Source organism: Aptenodytes forsteri, unplaced genomic scaffold (genome assembly GCF_000699145.1).
Source record: "Aptenodytes forsteri isolate BGI_AS27 unplaced genomic scaffold, ASM69914v1 Scaffold216, whole genome shotgun sequence".
In the NCBI taxonomy this organism is placed as follows: Eukaryota; Metazoa; Chordata; class Aves; order Sphenisciformes; family Spheniscidae; genus Aptenodytes; species Aptenodytes forsteri.
This window is the reverse complement of record NW_008796114.1, coordinates 2,561,234-2,581,300: the sequence shown is the minus strand read 5'-3', so window position 1 is coordinate 2,581,300 and position 20,067 is coordinate 2,561,234. Positions and strand designations below refer to the sequence as shown.

At 44.6% G+C, this 20,067-nt stretch overlaps 1 protein-coding gene across 1 annotated transcript in view; it reads right to left on the bottom strand.

Annotated features, from left to right (window-relative positions):
- EPHA1 (EPH receptor A1) overlaps positions 1–19,769 on the bottom strand; it is a 35,356-nt gene extending 15,587 nt beyond the window's left edge. The window contains exons 1-4 of the mRNA XM_009287138.1: positions 19,636–19,769; positions 16,380–16,447; positions 4,218–4,493; positions 2,124–2,514 (exon numbers count right to left, since the gene is read on the bottom strand). Coding sequence (XP_009285413.1) covers positions 2,124–2,514; positions 4,218–4,493; positions 16,380–16,447; positions 19,636–19,729 — 829 coding nt within the window. The 5' untranslated portion in view covers positions 19,730–19,769. The remainder of the gene's footprint in view (positions 1–2,123; positions 2,515–4,217; positions 4,494–16,379; positions 16,448–19,635) is intronic.
- Positions 19,770–20,067: the final 298 nt, after the last annotated feature.

Below are 20,067 nucleotides of genomic sequence, written 5' to 3'. Positions count from 1 at the left end.
GCCCTTAGGCAGCCGCTCCAGGCGACAAGATGGGAAAAACAGGCCTGGGAAAGGGCCTGCTCAGCACTGCTTGCCAGGCACCGGAGGGCAGAGAGGATAGCTGGGGCCCTCCCTTCATTCCTTATTCCTACAGGTGCTCATCGGGAGACTGCCCGCAAACACTGGGCAGCCTGTAGTTGCCAGACCTGAGCTGACGGGGAGCTCGGCTCGCCTGCCACCCTGCAGAGCCCATCAAAGAACCAAAACACAGGCCAGGGGCACAGCCAGCCTTTGTGTCACGGTAAATTACGTACTTGAGGAAGTTAATCACGGAGCTCTGGGTTTATCGGCAACAAAGTCTGCAATGCTACGAAAGGCTGAGATACAATGCTCTGGGCAGGCACAGTTTTTCTGGGATCGTGGGATGGCTGAGCCATTATGTACCCAGCAGAGCTTTATACGGCTGGGAATTCACTGAGAGGTTGAGTGAACTAGTTCAGAACCTCGACCTCCAGCTTTCTGTTGCCTCCTGTCCTGTTACAGAGGGCAGGTTCCCCTCCCTGATACAAAGCAAGGGTTGTAGTTCAGCTTTCCTTTTTTTTTTGTTTCTAATTAAGGCAAAACTCAGAACCAGAAGACACTGCCAGCAGGTCTTCCTCCATCCTGTCCCCCTTTACATGTTTGAAGGAGAAGTCCTTCATCTTCTGAGGACAAAGTAGAAGCTGTGACCTCAGTCTTTATCCTGAGCTGGATTGTTCCCAGTCCTTTGCACAATGCCTGGTCTTTTCTGTTGAGGGAGAGGACCCTAAGATATCCCCCAGCAGGCAACCTACATTCACCACCTCCTCTGATCCTCCAATAAGAACACTGCTCTGAACATGAAGTATCTTTCTCTACCCCTGCTAGGTTCTCCCCTCTTCCCTTCCTCTACTGAGAGACCTCCCCAGTCCCTACTGATCCTACAGAAGACGCTTCTGGGTGCAGCTGTACTCGGGCGGAGTGGGATAAAAGCACAGATGTAGAATGAACCTGTGCTGCGATAGCAGTCAGGGCTTGTCCAGGCATGACAGCTTCCCTGCCCCTTCCCAGGGGAGTGCTCTCAGGAGGGCGGGGAGAGCTCTGTAGCACCTAAGTGGAAAAACTGGCTGAGCTATGCAAGGAGAAGGGATTGCTTGAGAAGGGAAAGGATCTTGTGCTTCAACCTTCACCAGCTCCCCAAGCGAAATGAGCAGCAAGCAATGGGAATTCACAGGCAGGGGCACCAGATCCTTGTAGCAGAGCAATGGCAGAACAAAGCAGAGAGACAGGGCACCTGCTGACCCTGAGAGCAGTGCATGCATTCCTTTTTCTATATGCCTTAGCCTTGTGCCATATGGCTTTGACAAGAAGAGCAGAGATGTGTTGTCTTTTACCTCCCTCCCTGCAGTAATACATAGCCCCCAAAACACCACACATATCCTCTCCCCTGACAAATACACAAAGTTGCCCTAAGAAGCTGGATCTTGTCCCTTCTGTGGCAAAGGGAGAGCCCTGCACTGCTTGCTCCAACAACCCTGGCTCGCTCTGTGGCTCCAGTACCCCAGTGACTCCTATGCCTGCTAATTGCTCTTCCTCAGAAATGAGCCAGGCACCGACGGTATTGTGCAATGTGCTTTACATGGTTTCCCATGGCAGAAGAGCCATCCCAGTCCAAGCAGAAGGGGACACAGAGGAGAAACTTGTCCCCCTCTGACTCTCGGCTTTCTAGTCACGGGACAAATACACTGTTCCATGCATCTGACCCGTCTGCCCTGAGAGAACAAAGCTGCCATTTAAGGGTTGGGAACCAGTTGTTGAGTGAGTCAGTGTCAATCACACAGTTACAGGTCGCAGAAACTAGCTCCGGAGCTGAAGGCTCCTGGATGAAGCCCAAGAGGGAGTGGAGAGGTGTGTGCAGGTCTTGCACCTGACACATGAGGAGAAAAATCACAATTGAAAAAGAGAAGCTAAGGAGGGGAGAAAAGGTATAAGATACACCTGGCAGGCAAGAGAGAGGTAGACCACACTAACTCCCCTGATCCCACTTTATGCTTACAGATGCTCTGATCTCTAGCTCCCTGGAACCTCTCCCATGGCCTACAGCCAGTGTCTGTCTGCATACTCACCTACACAGCTCCCATCGACTTCCTCAAACCCCACAGCACAAAGGCATCGGCCCATTGGTACCAGCCACTCCCCGTCAGTGCTGCAGTGCATCCTGGGGGGAGAGCCCGCTTCTTCAGCTGCATACTCCACACAGACCCCGGACACTTCTGTCAGCCCCTCTGAACCTGCTAGTGTCTCTGGAAAACGGGCCAGGCCCCGCACTGCCTCTGGGCAAGTCTTGTAATACACTCGGACAGACACCATCGCTACGCAAGCCCCAGAGTTCTGGAAAGCCAAGTAGAAGCCCCGGCGAGACAGCTTCCCAATGGGGCACACTTCTGTGTTCAGCTGCATAGCGCCCGATTCAATGTCTCTGCTTGTGAAACTTCGATCTGCTGCCACAGTGTTGAGCTAAGCGAAAGAGAAAAAGACAACAGAGTTAACATCTGAGCAGGCAGCAGCAGGTAAGATACCCATGCCTCAAACTTCTTTTACACTAAGGCCTTTTAGAGGCTGTATGGTCAACTGTTTCTAATGCCAGTGCACTGCATGCTTTCTTTGCACATGGAGGAAGTCTTAACGACAGGATCCGCGTCCTTTCTTGTCTCCATACTTTCCAGCATCTCCTTTCAACTCCTTAGCAGTCATTCACTGGTCTTATATAGTACACTGTGTTCTGGGTCTCTGATCTCAGAGGTCTTTAGGAACTGCCCCTAAAGGAGCAAATCTCTCTTCTGTGATATTCTTTGTTTGCAAATTGTATGCAGTAAAATCACAACAATGCTTAGAGTTGTGGTTTTAAATTGAGCACTGAATTACCACCACCTGTTTCTAGGCTGTACTTGAAGCAGATCAGATCATCTACTGCAAGGTGCTTCTCATGCAGCACTCAACATATTTCAGCACTGTAGATACTCGGGTGAAAACTGCTCCCACGCTCTTACGTTCCCACTGCCTCAGCAAACAAAGGATGAGAGAGAGAGATGCTGTCAATGCTTGGGCAAATGGGAAAGGCCTCCATGACATCATGTGATATGGAAGAGCCGGACTGCAGGTGGGGTGGCCTTTCTTCTCAGAGAGCCTGATGGTGGGGTGGCCTTTCTTCTCAGAGAGAGAGAGCCTGATAACCGATCCTCTCCTCCGCAGGCCCCTCCCCATTACGTGACACCACCCGCTCTGTGTAGTTGGATGGCAGATGAAAGGATCTGCACAGCAGCTGCATCTGGCAGTGGGATCCTAAGGCAGCTTTAGGAGTTGCGGAGGTATCGCACAAATTCACCTGGTAGGTCCCAGCTGCAGGGGAGGTAGAGGAGCACTGAGGAGGGAGGGGAATCTGTTACCTGAGTCCTGCTCTGCCTGTGGTGGCCTTTACCATTTTTTGTTTTCATCACATGCCATTTAAACTGCAGAGGAAAGGGCAGTCAAATAATTTAGGTCTGTGGCTTCTTTTAGGACAGAACTGGGTTATAGAAGTCCCCTTACAAAACATCTGAGGTTCCCTGTTCTGCAATTCAAATGTTTCCATAGCAAGAGGGCACTATGTTGGGGGAAACAGCAGTTAAAATATAGCAGTGCTAAATACTTTCACACAAGGAAGAATTTCATTACAGCAAGCTATCACCTCCAGTTTTAGAAAAAAAAAAGACCCTGTATCTCATAACAATCAAAGTAAATGATCAGGAGCACAGAGACCTGAACTGGATTCTGTTCTTCACTTGGTCTAATCTTGCTTTGTTACCTAAGGCAAGTCAAATTCCTTTGGTCTCTGCTTTTCTATTTCTATTTCTAAAAATTGGCATAACCATCTAGCACTGTTATAGCCCTTTTGAATCCTTACCTACGTGATGTCCAGCTAAATAAGTGCTTAGGCAGAATGGAGGGCTGATCTCATTTGAAAACTCCTGTGCCTCCTGTGGCAATGACTGCTCTGAGCATCACAGAAGGCACTGGGGGCAAAGTTTATTCTAAGGACAACACTTACTATCCATGCCCCTCCCTAGATGCTGGTTCTCCTGGCCTCCCCCAGCCAGCAAGACACACCTAGTTTAAGCTGAAAGATATGACTAGTTTAAGCAGAAAGATATGACTCAGCCTTCACCCCCAACGCTACAGACCTTGATGAACAGCGGGCGGCGGAACTGGATCCCGACATCTTGTTCAGACTCCATGTAATAGAGATTGAAGGTCTCTTTGCAGGTCACCACTTCACCTTTGAAGCTCTTGCAGTCCCTCACAGTAAACTTTAGCTCCACATAAATGCGGGAGGCTGCCTCACCCCGATAAATCCAGTTGGTGCGAAGCCAGTGATCAGTGTCACCCTCGGAAAGCACACTGCAGTCCTGGTACATATAGACCGGGGTACCATTTATCATCTGCTGCACTTCACTCCACTGCTCCCAGGGTAGAAGAAAACACACATTGTTAGACAGATGTGAGAAACAAGTTTCGCTTCAAATATGACAAAATCTAGCCTAAAAGATCCATTCCCATATAGCATTCAGGGCTCAAAGCCTGGCTAGCTAAGTCTCTTACACTGAGCAAAAGCTGCATCTGATCTAGAGCCCCATATCTGCCTAAACTCTTTACATAGAGAGCAAAGAGGATACTGTAATTAGGATCTGACTTATGACAAATTGAAGGGAACAACAGTGCATGGACACTTGCACATCACCTTCATCCCACCTCAGTTCCAATCTACTTCATACGCTGTCGTATCTTAGATTGTGAAAAAGACCCACTACTCCCATGTATTGGCCACTTCTCTCTGCCACTGTCTACATTCAAAGTGTACAGTAGGACATACCAGATCAGGACTATTATCTACCCCTGCACTTTGGGGTAAGAGAAAAGATGGCCCGACACAATGGGAAGGTCAGTTGCAGAAGGACTGTGCTAGAGCAAGCACTCATTAATTTGGAGTTCACGCTTCTTTAAGTGTGATATTTTGCAAACCCTAATTTAACTATTAAAACTCAGTTGATTTTCCTGACTTCATACTAGGTTCTGCTTCTTCCCCAGGCAAATAATGGCTGAGAGGAGGACATGGGCCCAGCTGGTTATATGACCTCACTGATACTATTTGTATGAATCCAGTAGGGTTTGATATGTATTTTAACGTACACTTTTGCTGAATTTTATGTGGTTCTAGTTTTGTTTCCTCACCACAGGTCAGATACAAAATGCAAAGAATATTCACTTTTGAGTAAGTCGCACATGAGAACTGAAAACTTGGAAAGCAAGGTTTTGTCCACAGGGAAAATAACTTAGAATCTTTTTCCACCCGTGCTAAGACTGCCTTTCTCATTACACTTTAAATGTTTAATCAAATTAAATTGAAACAAGTGCCCACATAGGTATTGGCACAAGTTTAAGCATCTTGGTTTTAAATCACACCCCAGGTTAAGATGCAATTTAAAAAAGGCCTCGGTCTCTATATTACTCTAGGCTTGTCAAGTCTCATGGGCTGAGCGTGAGACTCGCACGTTTCTCCAGCACCACCACCTCCTGTCCTCACAGCAGAACCCTGCAGCCTCTCTCCTAGCTTCTGATCCCACAGAGCGGGTCACTCTGCTAGTGTAATGTAAGATATTACAGACCCACAGAGTGCCAAAGGAGGCTCTGCTTCTATGCCATGACTTAGAGCATACCTCCTATGCAGCAGCACTCTGAAAACTACCAGAGTGCTTTCTCCACACTAGCAAGCCCTGCTGATAGCATAAGCTCGTATCTGGCTGATTTCAGCCATTTGCCTAAGTGCATACTAGTGGTCTCCTCCCAGGAAGTTCTGTGGATGGTATCTATGTGTCCCTTCTTGTTTCCTTTTTCTCCATGTAATTAATCTCCAGTGTTACCCCACCCTCTTAATCTGATCCTGGCATATACCTGCACCACACAGGATTTACACTTACTTCACTTACTGGAGGTCAAAGGATTTAGGATAGCAAGAGAGAGAAACAGACTGATCAGTCTCAATTGATCAACCAGAAGGGGCAATCACTTAATCACCCCTTGCACTATTGCATTGAAAAACTTATGGAAAATGCTACAGAACTGAACTTAGAACACATCCTGAAGTATATTGAAATAGAAGAAAAGAAGTTAGAAAGCAGAATAAGAGCAAAGTAGCATTCATAAGAAACTGCCAATGTTAGGACTGGCTTTTAGAAGCATTTTTCCATGGGTGTCTGCCTCCACCAAGCTGATGGGAAATGCATAATTGCATTTGAAGGCTGAGAGTTAGACAAGTTTCCATTAGCAGTTTATTCTAAGGTAATGCCACAGACATGTCTCACCAAAAGACATAAGCTGTTGTGATGCATGTCCTGAATATACCATTTTCAAAACTTAAGTGATAACTTAACCAAAATTTCATTTTCAATAGTGACAACTCTAGCAGAAAAATTTCCTTTAAACTCTACTGCTGGAAAAAATCCAACTGCTCACTCCTGTATTTCTTAGCTCACCTCAGCCCAGCTTCTTCCAGACTGAGCTCTTCAGGGCAAAGATGCTTAGCACTGACTATTGCACAGTTTCATATGCAGAGTGGTGCAAAGAAAAAACAAGGGAGTCAGACTTGGTTTTTCTAGACTCTACTGCTGATGGGTAAAGGAAGTAAAATGAGGGTATTATTTATGCTAACAATACAGAACTATTGTTAAATGTGCTTCTGACTTCTTTTCATTATTCAGTGAAGCTTTTAAATTCAAAGTAGTAGAGGAAAACTGTTACATACAAGACATAATGAAAGGGTGATGAGTCCAGAAGTTGCTAGGCAACTGTCTCACATCCTCAAAGAATCTGCTGCAAAATCAAAATGTATGCCTCAGATTTTTAATCTAATGTTCTTAATGAACAGGTGTGGTAAAGTCTGGCTCAATCAATGTGAATTACTTGGCTCTACAGTTTGTCTGCCAATGACATTGAATCCACCTCCTCTGATAATATAACTTTTTACCCATTTCATTCCAGAACTGTATCCTTACTCCAGTCATCAGTTTGGCCGCAGGATGGGAAACATTCTTCTAGGAGAAGTGGCGGTCAGTGCGAGTCAGACTTCCTCATTTTAGCAGTAAGTGAAGTGTGATTTTATGATGCTACAGAAAACTTTCTCATGAGATTCAAAATCATAGAAAGACTTAGGTTGGAAAGGACCCTTGGAGATCATCTAGTCCAATTCCCTGCTCCAAGCAACCTAAAGAGTTGCTTTGAACTCTTTAAATTTTATTCTTTAAAACTCCTTTTAAACTCTTTTAAATTTAAATTCTTGTTTAAGTTTAAACTGTCTTTAAACTAGTCTTTAAACTTTTAAAACCTTTTAAAATTCTTAAAAAGTTGCTAAGAAAACAAAAGCCAATGCATTCAGGAGAGGGCCATAAATTAGTAGCTTAACTTTCTAAAAAGTCTAAGGATGTAGCTATTGGATTTGAGAACAAAAGGGTGTTCTGTACTTCTCAGGAACCCATATACTAACACGGGCACTTAGTTCCAGAGATTTGTTCTTGAAAGTCTTGGTCTGGTGGTATAATACAGAGCAAAATTATTCCAGCACAGCAATTAGTGTTAAGTGAATGAAAACCTCAAAGCAAAAGTACTATCTCAATAACCTCAGAACACTGCAAGTTTAGGAAAAAGGCAGGCAACTTTCCTCCCATTGCTAGGTTGGATTCAATATAAAGAAAGCAGTGGTGGAGACGAGCAGTCTTTATGAAGGCCATTCAGAATGACTTGAATGACAATCTGGAAGGGCACCAGTAGACATTTGTAGTAAACAGTATTGGTTTGGTCTGCCTTGCGAGTAAAGATCCAAAGATAAGATAAGGTACATGCCTTTTAATATCTGCCTTGATCGACTCTGAATTGATTATACAGTTTGAAGCTCTGAAGCCTAAGGAAGGCTTACTCTGCTTTTTCTATAAATGAGCCTTCTCTAGGTTAGGTCTGTGTCAAGGAGCCTATCTAGGACAACCTGTGATTCCTCCATCCATCTGTGGGCTACTCTTACTTCCTACTTATACCATAAGGTATAAGATGGAAACAAACTGAGACAGTTCGTATGTCTTCTTGGAGTTACTGTCTCAGGCTCTGCAGACATCAATAAAGTGGTGTCTTTTGTTTTTAGTCTTTTTTATGTGGAAAAAAACACCCAACAAACTTTTTATGATGACAAGTAAAAATTTCATCCTTGCTAATAAAGAGGTAGGCTACCAGTGACAGAGGCAGCAGACTGTGACAGTATTGCAAATCCTTAGGCTCAGACTAGAGTCAAAAGAGCTTGTGGCTCACAACAGTAATGCTGTCTCCATCTCCAGCTTGCCGGGGACTTGCCCTGTTTCCTTTCAGATAAGCCTGCCTGCTGTGATCTATAGTTCCTTTGCCTTCACATTAGCTCAGCACAGTGGCTTCCAATCTGTGGCCTGCAGACCCCTGGGGAAAGGCACAGTGATACTTTTAAGAGACTTACAGAAGGTAACAAGGCAAGCATCTTGCCAATAGGCTTAAAGTTACTAAGCTAAGATGCATATCTCCACTGGAAAAGATAGGAGTCCACATACTGAAAACCAGTAACTTGTTTAACTTAGAGTTAGAGAGCTGGACTAAGATGGAGACACTGGCTGAGTTAGTATAGCCAGCTACAGTGTACCTATGCTTAGCAAGTGCATCTCTTTCCCATTTAATCTGCAACAGAATTCAGAGTGCTATTTTAATCCATGAAATCTCTTCTTGAAGAAAAATTGCAGGGCCCCAAAACAGCAATCCTTTTCAGCAGCAACACATCACTGGTGTCCCAAGCCTGAAACTACCTAGCAGAACACGCACCGCTGAATGGTTTCTATCTCCTTCCCCTGGCAGCACTTTTGCCTATGGAGTCTCTTTGACTTTTGTATAGTACATTTGCATGCTACCGTGACCAGAAAAACCTTCCTGGAATATATTCAGAGTTGAAGGCAGTTGTACATTACAGGTTCAGCTGTACTACGTTCTTAGCGTAGTGCCTCAGAGGAAAGACTGTGACAATAGAGACATCTTGCTGATACCTGCCGTGATATGATGAACAGCTTCTCTTCAGCTAAAATACATCTGACAAAAATCTGCCAGGAGGTACAGCTAGACCAGCCAGTCAAAAATAGCAGCACCACAGTGGTGTTCTGACAGTATTCCAGAATGAAGTCTCTCTGACCCTTCACTGAAAGTTTCTCAATACTCTTGCTAAGTTCTTTTGCTGGTGTAGAAGACAATTTAGATGACGATGATGAAAGAAGTGTGGTGACATCTAGACACTTAACTTCATGAGTCCTATAACTTTAGATCTGAGAACAGCAAAGAGGCTGCTTTTACTTCTTTGATCTTTTGGCAATGGTCAGGGAAGTTTGATTTCATCACATCATCATGGAGTCTTAGACAAAACTGAACATAGAAGTGATGTTTACTTGTCTACAGTATCTTTCTGGATGGGATGATATATTTTTTCCCCACAATGATCCATTGATTATTTTCAGGGAGGAGCAACTGCATTATGTAATTACTTGTCCTTTAGGGCACTAGCACACAGGTCTCCATCCCACCCATCTCCTTCCAATTTAACTTGTACTCGGTTTCTTATGGGAAGATAAGGTGCTCATGTGAGCCACAGAGCTCCAGCGTATTGATTACAGAACCTGTTTATCAAACCCAGGTTCTGCTGTCTCCTCGTTCTCTGAACTGTCTGGCCACATTAAGGTCTTGCATGAAAACAGTTCTGGTCACAACAGATGCTACTAGGTGAAGGATAATGGTAGTCTAGTCCAACATTTCACCTAGGTATTTTGGAACACTTGTTTCATATGTACGTATTTTGCTAACACCCACTAACAATATCAATAACTACAATAAGGACAGGAGTGGAAAATCAGATGGTGCATCTTAAGAGTTCAGAGTTCATGGCTAAAGTTGTATTACCAATAAAGCAAATGTTAGCTCTCATGTTATTTTTGCACTACATTGTACATTGCATAGAATCCATTGTAAATGGAAGTGATTTTTTTTTTTCTCAAGGCAAAGGGCTTTGTATGGTGTGAGTTATGGTTTTGTATGGTGTGCCAAGTATACTTCCAGTATGTACAGAGAACCTGGGAAATGAGTCTGATAGCAATGGGCAATATTTGCTTTGTTTGCCTAGGTTCCTTTTAAAGATGAGTGACAGCTCAGGTGGAATCCCACACAGGGACAGGGTAATTGTGCCTTTTCTTTGAGATGATCAAGCCTGCCAGGAGAAAAGAAGCTGCAGGAGATGGCAGCGTGAAAGTCACAGTGAGGAGCTGGCAGGCTCCAGGTCAAGCATAGGGAAGCCAGGAACTAAGGCTTTAGAAGCAATGAGAATAACCTTCCAAGAAATCAGAGGGAACGGGCACATTTTTCTGCTACTTTGCCTCTGAGATGGTAAGAATCACACTTCAAAGCATAGGTCTGTCCAGCAAGTCACAACAGGCAACAAAAGATATAAAGCCTTTCCCTTCTAACCTTCCTGCCTGCAAACTCACCAGTATTTTGGTTGGTATTATAATAAAAGTTGTTTTGTTTTTTACTTTAAATAGCCTGTTAGTCTTCTTGGAGGACCTTGCTACAGGCAGACTCATCTCAAAGCTCCAGCTGACTTGTGGTGCTTTTGTGTTGACGTGAGGAAGTTCAGTGAACCTTGTCCACTCATTCAACTGCTATAAAAGGGTGAATCAGCTTCCTGAAGCTGCTAGGCAACAGCGCTGTCATCGCTGTAGTCCCTGAGCAGCCATGGTGATGCATGTTATGGTTGTACAGCATCTTCGCTTTGGCTCAGAACGTGGTCTTTTCTGCCCTTCAGGTCACAACACTGAGTGCACTAGCTGAGATTGCTACTTGGGTCTGTGGCAGTGACTTCATCCTAGGTTGGTGGCTCATGCAGTCTGGCCTACAGTACAGTTATTAATTTACACTTTACTTCCTCTCACCTCACTTTTTTTACTCCCCCTCTCACCCCTCTGAGTAAAGTAAAGTATATCTGGATATGCATAACATTTTTTTTCCCCTTCTCTCCCAAATCCACACAAAATAACTAATTTTCACTTAACAGAATATCATCAAGAAGTATCTCCACCAGTCCGCATATCAACAGCGGCAGGGCATGTCAGGATATGACCCTCAAGCCAGAGCTGCTCCCATTTCCAGTTAGTCATTGACTTTATTAGGCATTTGTCCCTTCTATACAGATCCTGTTCACCTGGAAGAGCTAATCGCCTGATATTTAAACTGAGAGCAGGCTGAGGTATATACTGCTACTCAATTCCAGGTTCAGAGATGATGACACCCCTTTTGAGTTAGATCTTAACGGACATGCATTGTCAACAGTTGTGGGAAGAGATGCACACAACAGCATTTCTGATGGTTATTTTTCACACCATCTTCGGATGCTACAAAAAGCTGACTGGCTGAGACTAGCTCCAAGTAAGGCTATCTCAGTAAGATACCAAGAAGTCTGATTAAAAGTGAACTGCCTTGGTTTAATGAAATAGGAGTGCTGTGCTGGAATAACTTGCAGGTTGAGGGCTGTGTGGCCCACAACGCTATTTCCTTCATGACCAGGCCTATCTGTCTGAGCAGAAGCGGTGGAAACAGAAACCAGCCATCAGCTGTTATTAACATCTGGGACCTCTTAGTCCGGTGGAACACTACCTCACCTTGCTAGAACCTGAAGGCATGTAAACATTATCATGTGGTCAGTGATATAAAAGTTGCTGACAGATCACAGGTACTTGATCTAGTCTATTACCTAAAGAAAATAATCGAGCAGTGTAGAATTTGTACTATGCTTGGGATTTAATAGGAAAATAATGGCATAAAGAAAAAATCTGAGCACTGGCTTACTCATATTGCATTCACATAGCTTTCGCAGCTGCTATGTTCATAATCAGACCTCCTGTGAAACATGGGGTGCAGAACTGCACAAGAATTACATCATTTCCAAAGTTTTTCAAGTGTTTTTGGAGCCACAATAGTTGCAGTTAGTGGCTATTTATGAATAGCCTCTGGGATACATTAGGTCACTGGGATTAAATGCACATCCTTAGTCCTGTGTGAAGGTAGATTTTGGAAAAGTTGAGCAGATCAGGTGCCATGCACACTGAGAGACCTGGTAGAAAGTTTGAAACTGATAGCAACACTTTGAAGTATGTGTGGAAGCAAGCAAGGGTATGGAATAGGCAGAAAAAATTATGTCGTCCACCTCACCATGCATAGGAGACTGAGAACAATGGGAGCTTAAAAAGGAGACTAAGAAAATCATCTGAAAACTTTAATAATACTATGATCCATGCAGGAATATCATTTGGGAAAAATAAGGTCCATAAACCATCTACCAGTTCAGAACTGAGCATTGCTGAACCTTTAATATGTAATAAATATGACACAATTTGGCAATTGGTGGCAGCAGCAGAGTTCATGTGATTTCTGAAATAACAGATATCCAATTTAAAAACAAAGTTACTGTGAAAAAGGACACTTTTACAAGCAGACAGCTGTAGAACTGGTGAAAGCATGCCTCCCAAGAAAACATACCAGGGAGAAAGGATAAAGTGTGTTTAGTTTACAATCCATTCAACAGCATAGAGACAGAAAGTCATATTGAGAGGCCCAGTATGCAGCATCCTACAGTACAAGGAACTTAAGTAGTCACATATACTCATGGAAGTATGACTGGATCATGCAAATACTATTCACACACACAAAAAAGAAACTGGAAATAGTGGACAAAAGGAAAACTTCAAGATAGGCCCACAAGCTGGGGGTGAAATAATCATAGCAACTAAAGACAAATATTGGATTGCCCAATACGTTGTATCATAGGCCTACATAAACTGATACAGAAAATCCATGGGAACAGATATTACAGAGCTCAAAACATTAAATCAGGTAAAACTGGGAGGGCCTTTTGTGCCTGAGCTAAAAATGCAAGCTCAGAATACTAATGAACAAACAATGCAAAACTATCACGTAAACACAGAAAGATTTAGGTGGGAAGGGACCTTTGGGTCTCTACTCCAATCCCCTGCTTACAGCAAGGCTAACTTGAAAGCCAGGTTGGGTTGCTCAGGGCCTTGTCTATTAAAAGCAAAATGCAAGAGGATAACACGACTCCTCATCATCATCTGTTCAAAGCTGATGCAATTATACTTGAAAGCAAAATAAATAACTTTTTATACTGTTATTTTACAAGCTGCCAAGAAGCAGTGCTGATGCAATTATACTTGAAAGCAAAATAGAGATAAATAACTTTTTATACTGTTATTTTACAAGCTGCCAAGAAGCAGTACTACTATGCCCAGTAACTGAGTTTGTTCATGATAGCATTTGAGAAGTCCTTTTTGCACAGTTTCAGTGATTTTTGAAATCAGTTCAAGTAGCCAGGCTGTTTTTGCAGCATGGGGACCCTTAAAGAAATGTCAGAGCAAGTAAATTCTGGACTCCTCACACCTTCAAAGTGATCACCATTAGCTCTGTAATATACATTGAAAGACAGGAATCTACCACTAGTACTGTAATACACCTCCCCATGCCCAACTGATATTGCTATCTCAAAAGTTCAGAGACAAAAAATTTATCAAGGAATTTGTTAGATGATGGGGTGGTGGTAAGGAAGATAAGAAAGTGATTATAGGAACGACAATCTGCCTTTTTAACAGCCTAGTTTCCAATAGTAGCCTAAAATGAATTAAACACTTTCTAAACAGCTATTACAAAGCAAGCTATCACAAATCTTTTAGCAAACAAACTTCTACAGACACTTTACTTAAGTACAGACACTTTCACTTGAAGACTACCTTTAAGCTTAGGCAAGATTTTGCTGCCAGTTAATGTACTCTAGGATCCAGAAAAATGACCCATGCTGTCCAAAACTGCCTGGTATACAGCTCAGTGTTCTTAGGCTGAGCATGTGTCAACAGAAGCATTGTCTATACTGGATACAGACCAAGTCTGACCATGAAACAATCACACATGGCAAGCCACCTCATCCACTGTCAGTGGCTAAAAGTGAGGAGAAAACAAAGGTGTAATTCTGCTTCCACAGAATTACCCAACCTCTTCTGAGCTATGCCTCGGAGACCTTGTCCATATAAAGCATGAAAATTCCTCACAGCAAATTCCTCCTCTGTTTGATAAGCATATTGACACAAATCCAGCTCACAGATGGGAGATCTCTGGCATTCTGATGTTAGGTACAAGTAGCAGTGTTACATGAAATATACCCTTCAACCCTGTATGCAATACAGCTCAGATGTTTCCAGCCTGTTACTAATCAAGCTAGTCAGACTATTCAGTATTAATCTTAGCTCTTTTGTGTCAAAAGATGTTCTGAATTAACCTCAGTTCTCTTTCAAACGTATTTACTTCTTCATTTTGGAAGAATGGTTTCAGAAACAGTTGTTCAAAGTTCTGATTCCAAGAGAATCGCCCATTGTTCCCTTTTTGCTTGTGGCAATTTGTCGGCCTTCCACCTAACAGTTATTGGGAAAGGACGTAATTAGACAAATCCCTGCAAAAGAGTTGCTCATCAGAAGTCAATGAATCTATTCTTCATCCTCTGTTAGTTTATCAGTCATCAGTATCCTGATCTATTAGTTTAGATTGCTCTCAGGCCATGTTTTCCAGCATCTTCTACAATTCCCAGTTACAGCTACTATATTTTAAATATATGCATTTTAAAAAGCAGATGTAGCACAAGCAGAAGGGTATGCCAACTCCTAGCACTGCTGTGGACCTACTGTGCAAAAATCAGATGTTCTGTAACAAAGGTTTTGTCTTCTTTCTATCAGATTATTTTTAGAATGCACTTTTCAGTGGTTTTTTCCAACCTCTTCAAGAGACAGACTTCATCCTGACCATGCCTGGAGCCCAGTATTGGGTTAAAATTACCACACATGGGTGGTAACATGTGTGACAACATGGGGACAACAAAGGGAACAATGGGCAAAACATGATCTACATGTATGTCTCACTAGGGCACCTGTTTTGAGTAGGGTATAATAATAATAATAACCAAAACAGCTGTACTAATGAAACAAATGCAGTTATGCCAGTACAGGACTGTCTGGCTCCAGTTCACCCAGCAAGTCTACCAGGAGTAGGAGGAGGCTGGGGTGAATTTAAACCAGCCACAGTGCATTACAGAGGAAAGTTACGAAAATGAGTTAGGAACAGGCTGAACCCAGGTCTACTTTATAAGCAGCAAGGGTAAAGACTCTTTCTCCATAGGAGAACTTGGGGCTTGCTAGAATGGTAAGAGCATGGATGAGGAACTGGAACTATGTATTAACATACATCCTTCTAACTACTGTAGTGTAGTCCCTGAATTCCCTTTTCTTTGTGCCTTCCTTCCACCACTCCTACAGTCCTGCTGTTACAAAGGAAACCATCTCCAATAACGTAGCTTGTGACGCTAGAGGGACTTGATGATCAACTGTACTTGATGCAAAATAGCTGTACTTGCACAAAAATAGCTGAGAGCTCAGCTGTCTTTTTGGGTCCAATTTTGCAGTGGTTTCAGGAGTAGGTTTTGAAGCACTTCCATCAACTCAATTCTACAGGGAAATGGCTTCTCTCATTATCAGCAGTGATAATGCTGATAAAGGGCCAAACACAGTATTAGGGCTGGGTGTAAAGTCCTAGAACCTTGCAGCCTACCCAGCAGGCCAGATTGCTGCCCCATGAGTTAACAGTTATTTCTTCAGTCAGCTGCTGATTTAAAAAATTTGTAACTGAGTCATTCAGTTTAGTACTCAAGAGAAAAAAAGACAGAACAACCTTAAACAGACAAAGATTCTAAATTCTTAAGAGACTTGGAGACAGAAGTACTTCTGCCATGGCTATTTGCCCAGAAAAGGAGACATAAGATGCATTTGCAACATGTTAGGATGGAAAAACTGGGTGATGATTTGATTTTTTTCCTTTTTCTCCATTAAGTTTTATTACTTCATGGAAACAATATATTTCAAGGACATGTTTATTCACTGAGAGCTACTGGAAGCCAATTGGCATCAGAAGAGCTACTGGAAGTCAATGAGGCATCAGTCCTCAAACAGCTGGCTAGTGGGTGAGGCTGCAGAGGTGAAGGGGCTGCAAGGGAGAGAGACTTACAAAGCATACAATGTCCAGGAGAGGGTGGAGCTGCAGAAGCCCGATTTTGGGAGGCAGGCTGAAATTTCAACTTGGATTATGCTTTTCCATCATTTAGTACTCCCAGTGGCTCCCCTTCCTTGAACATGTGTACTCACCCCTACTTCTGGAGGGTCTGGAAGCCAGCCCAGTTCACCCTGCGCAGTGCTTGTGTCGAGTAGATCCACTGAACACCAGAAGAAGGGGGGGAAAAAAAAATCAGTGACCCGACTCATATGGCCTGTGAACTGGCTTCATCCTCCTTTTGTCACAGAAGACAAAGCCTGCACTTCCCCTCTTAGCCCCACATCCTTTGTGACTTTTTACCTTCAAAAAGCATGGCTAGAGGAAGGATGGGAAGATACAAGAAAGTGCAGCTAGTCAGGAGTTAAAAGATTTTCTTCATATATGAGACGCCCCTCCCCTTCCACCCGCCTCTCAAGTAATACCCACACACATCCAAAAAATGCAACCCTGACAAATTTTTCCACTTCCTAAAGCTGCCCCAAAATGGGAGTAGGAGGCTGAAGCCTATTGAAATGGGAACCCAGCATTAGCAGCTGAACACATCTTTCCTTGGAAGAGGAAGGCAGCAGACAAAATGGATGAAGAGGCAGGCGAGCAAATAAATTACCAACACAAAAGATCAATCAGTGTCGCCCAGAGGTACTATTCAGTGCTTGAAACACTGTGGGAAAGTACAGAGGCAGTGTGACCTTGTAGAAGGGACTTTCCACTGCCCCAGTACCCAAAAGCCATGAGATGCATCAAACTGCTGAGCCCTCTACCTCTGACCCAGGCTGTCCACCATCTCTGATGGTGGCCTAGAAATCGTTTCACTCTCTTCCCCCCCCTCACAACTGTTTTAGCCATGACAGTAAGACAATAACGGCTCCCAGGCATAGCATTGCCACCTCTGGCAGAATTGCACTGCATGGCTGTGTTGTTAAGCCTTGGCTCCTGGAGTCATGTGACAAAAGGAGAAAATCAGCAGTATGTTCATTGTTAGCCCTCAAAGAAATTTGAAAATGTGATCAGAGTTTGTCCTCAAGTCTTGATCTGAAGAGAAATTAAAAATTTATCACTTTGTAGGCAAACAGGGAGAAGGGAGAGGAGTTGGAGTAAGTCATACTGCTGGATGTGCAGCTTCGTGCCTGCCTTTGGGTCTGCCGGTGCTGCCAGAACAGACTACTGGTTTTGGTGCACCTATCGCAGCCTCAGCTTGGGAACATAGGAAACAGGAAAAATTCCTTGGATTCCCTTTTAGATTCCTGTGGGTGTATTCAGAGGGGTTATTTCTAAACATCTCAGAAAAGAATTTGGGGGTGAAAGGTAGGAGGGGGGAAATATTTAAATGGCATTTAAATAACTATATTTCCTCCCCCTCATCTGACTGCTTTACAAATACTGCCTGCCAACTACAAGTAATAGAGTGTAAAGTGCAGATCAGCAAGAGTCCTGTGGAATGAGGAAGCAGGCTGTGGGCCCAGAATCAGAGATAAGAGGGATTGCACTGCCGTTCTCACCTCTGAAACACCCTTTCAGGATTGGGAGAAGGGAAAAGCAGGAATCCAGGTTTTGCAAGTTCGCGCGTTCACAGCATGGTCATGTGGCAAAAACCTTCCTAGCTACAGTCTCCCTGTCCAGACAAGGCTCCTCACTCACTTCCTTTCGGCTCTCAATCTCTCTATTTGAGATACTGTTCTTGAGTTGTTGGCTCCAAAAACTCTTAGGGTGAGGTAGCCTGTCCTTCCAGAACCGTCACCCAGATAATATCTATCCCACGCACTTCAGGCCTGAAGCAGTGATGTGGAAGTGAGAGGGGCTGCATAGCAAGTTCTAGCAGAGCAAGGGAAAAGGAACTCAGAAGCTGCTGGGACGGGAACCTGGCACAGCCCGTGTGGTATGCCGCTGCACCGCCTGCAGCGGCTCCTTCAGCTGTGGAGTGCCCACTGGAAGGGGGCGAAGTCCATTCTCAAGAAGTACCTCTCAAAGTGAAACCCACAACAGGGATTCTCCAAGGAAAGGAAGAATGAATCAGCAAGACTACAAGAACACAGGGAATATGAATACTCTGGGGCTACCAGCTCTTTGGTCCACAGCCTCACTGCTAGGAATCTCACGTGGCTGTCCAGCCACATGGGAGGAGGTCTCCCCAAAAAGAAGAAAGACTTCAGATAAGAGAGGACGCCAGGGAAATGAACTGTTCCCAGATAGACACGTTAAGGAAGAGTGGATCACAGACACAGCCCAAATGAGATGGTTCAGATAGGGGAGAAGCTGGCAGAGACGTCCCTGAGTGTTACTGCCAACTACTGGTCACACACTTACGGAAACCAGAAGCTGTGTGGCACTACCTCATATTACTTCTCACCTAGGCTGGCCTTCTCCACAATGTCTGCTAGCTGCATCCATGTAGCTGGATCCTTAATACAAACGTGCTTGTCAAGAACTTTAAAAGAGCACTCAGCGCTCGCAAGAGTCTGAGATGAGTCCGTGGCTGAACTGCCAGTTATGACTAAGTCCTCTCGATCGAGAGCCTGGAGCAGCAAAGGAGAGGGCTGTCCTTGGGATGGAAAAGCCCCAACACCTCTCACTGTGCAAAACAGAGACTAGAAGTCTCTGGCAGGAATTAACTGCAGGAAGAGGTAGGGAACAGAACAGAGATTTACTCTTTCTCACCTCTCTATTAAAATTCCCATTCCCCAGATGTTTCATAACCACTGTGCAACTGCCAAGATGGAAGAAAAAAAGATCACTACATCTAATAAAAGGGACTAAGTGGAACAGAGAAGGGAAGCAAGGGATTCTTAAGAGAAGAGGTGGAAGAGGAAATTGTAAAGCCCAGCTCTACCTTCCAACACTGAGGTAGGTGAAAGAGACTGTCTCACCTTTCAAGCTCCAAAAAAATGACTGTCCCCAGCTTACAAGGGTTAACTCCCAAGAGGGCTTCCTGAGGAAACTGCGGGGGTGTTGGCAGGGGGGTGGGAGAAACTTTCTGAGTTTGTGTTTAAACTTGTTATCTGCAACGCTGTGTTTAAGGCAAACAGAGGCAGAATTCTCTTGGATCACTGGATATGCCGAGGCATTTGTGCTTCAACTGGGAGGGGGTGGAGGGGGGGGAACATACCTGGGCTCAGTTCACTGAGCCACCAAGAGTTGGATGGGGTTTGATCCTGGCCCTCGTCCCCCCACACCCACCTGCCCTCCCCAGACACCCCAGTCCCTCTCCAGTCCCTCTGGGCAGGCTGTGGTGTCCCTGGGGCCCTCCGTGTGTTGGCCAGGCCCTGTTCCCTGCCCCTTAGAGAGGTCCCTCTCTGCCTGCCTGCCCAAGCCCAAACCTCCAGGCAGAGGACCAGCAGGTCCCACGCTTACCTTCTTTCCCAGGCACCTCGGGAGGAAGGAGAGCCCAGAAGAGAAGGAGCCGGAGGGAGAGCTTGATCCCGCTGCTCCAGGTCATCAGCTCCATGCTGGCTGGAGAGGGGGGCCTGGCTCCCAGCCCCTGCCTGCTCTCCCGGCTCAGGCCTCCGAGCCTTGGCTCCTGCTCGCAGTGCATGAACCTCTCCCGCAGCCTCCTGACTGGAGCGCACACATTGCACAACCTCCCTGCCTGGCCCACAGTTATGATGAAAGATCAAGGCAAGTGGGTGGAGAAGCCTTACTGCCTTTACCTGTTTTAAAGGGGCTGGTCACAGACTTCCCATCTGGCAGGCAAATAAACCCACCTTAAAGGCAGCCACCTTTTTCCTGGGAGCCTCCCTCCACCTTTGCTCCAGTCCCGTAAGAGGCTCCCGATTGCCACCTCCT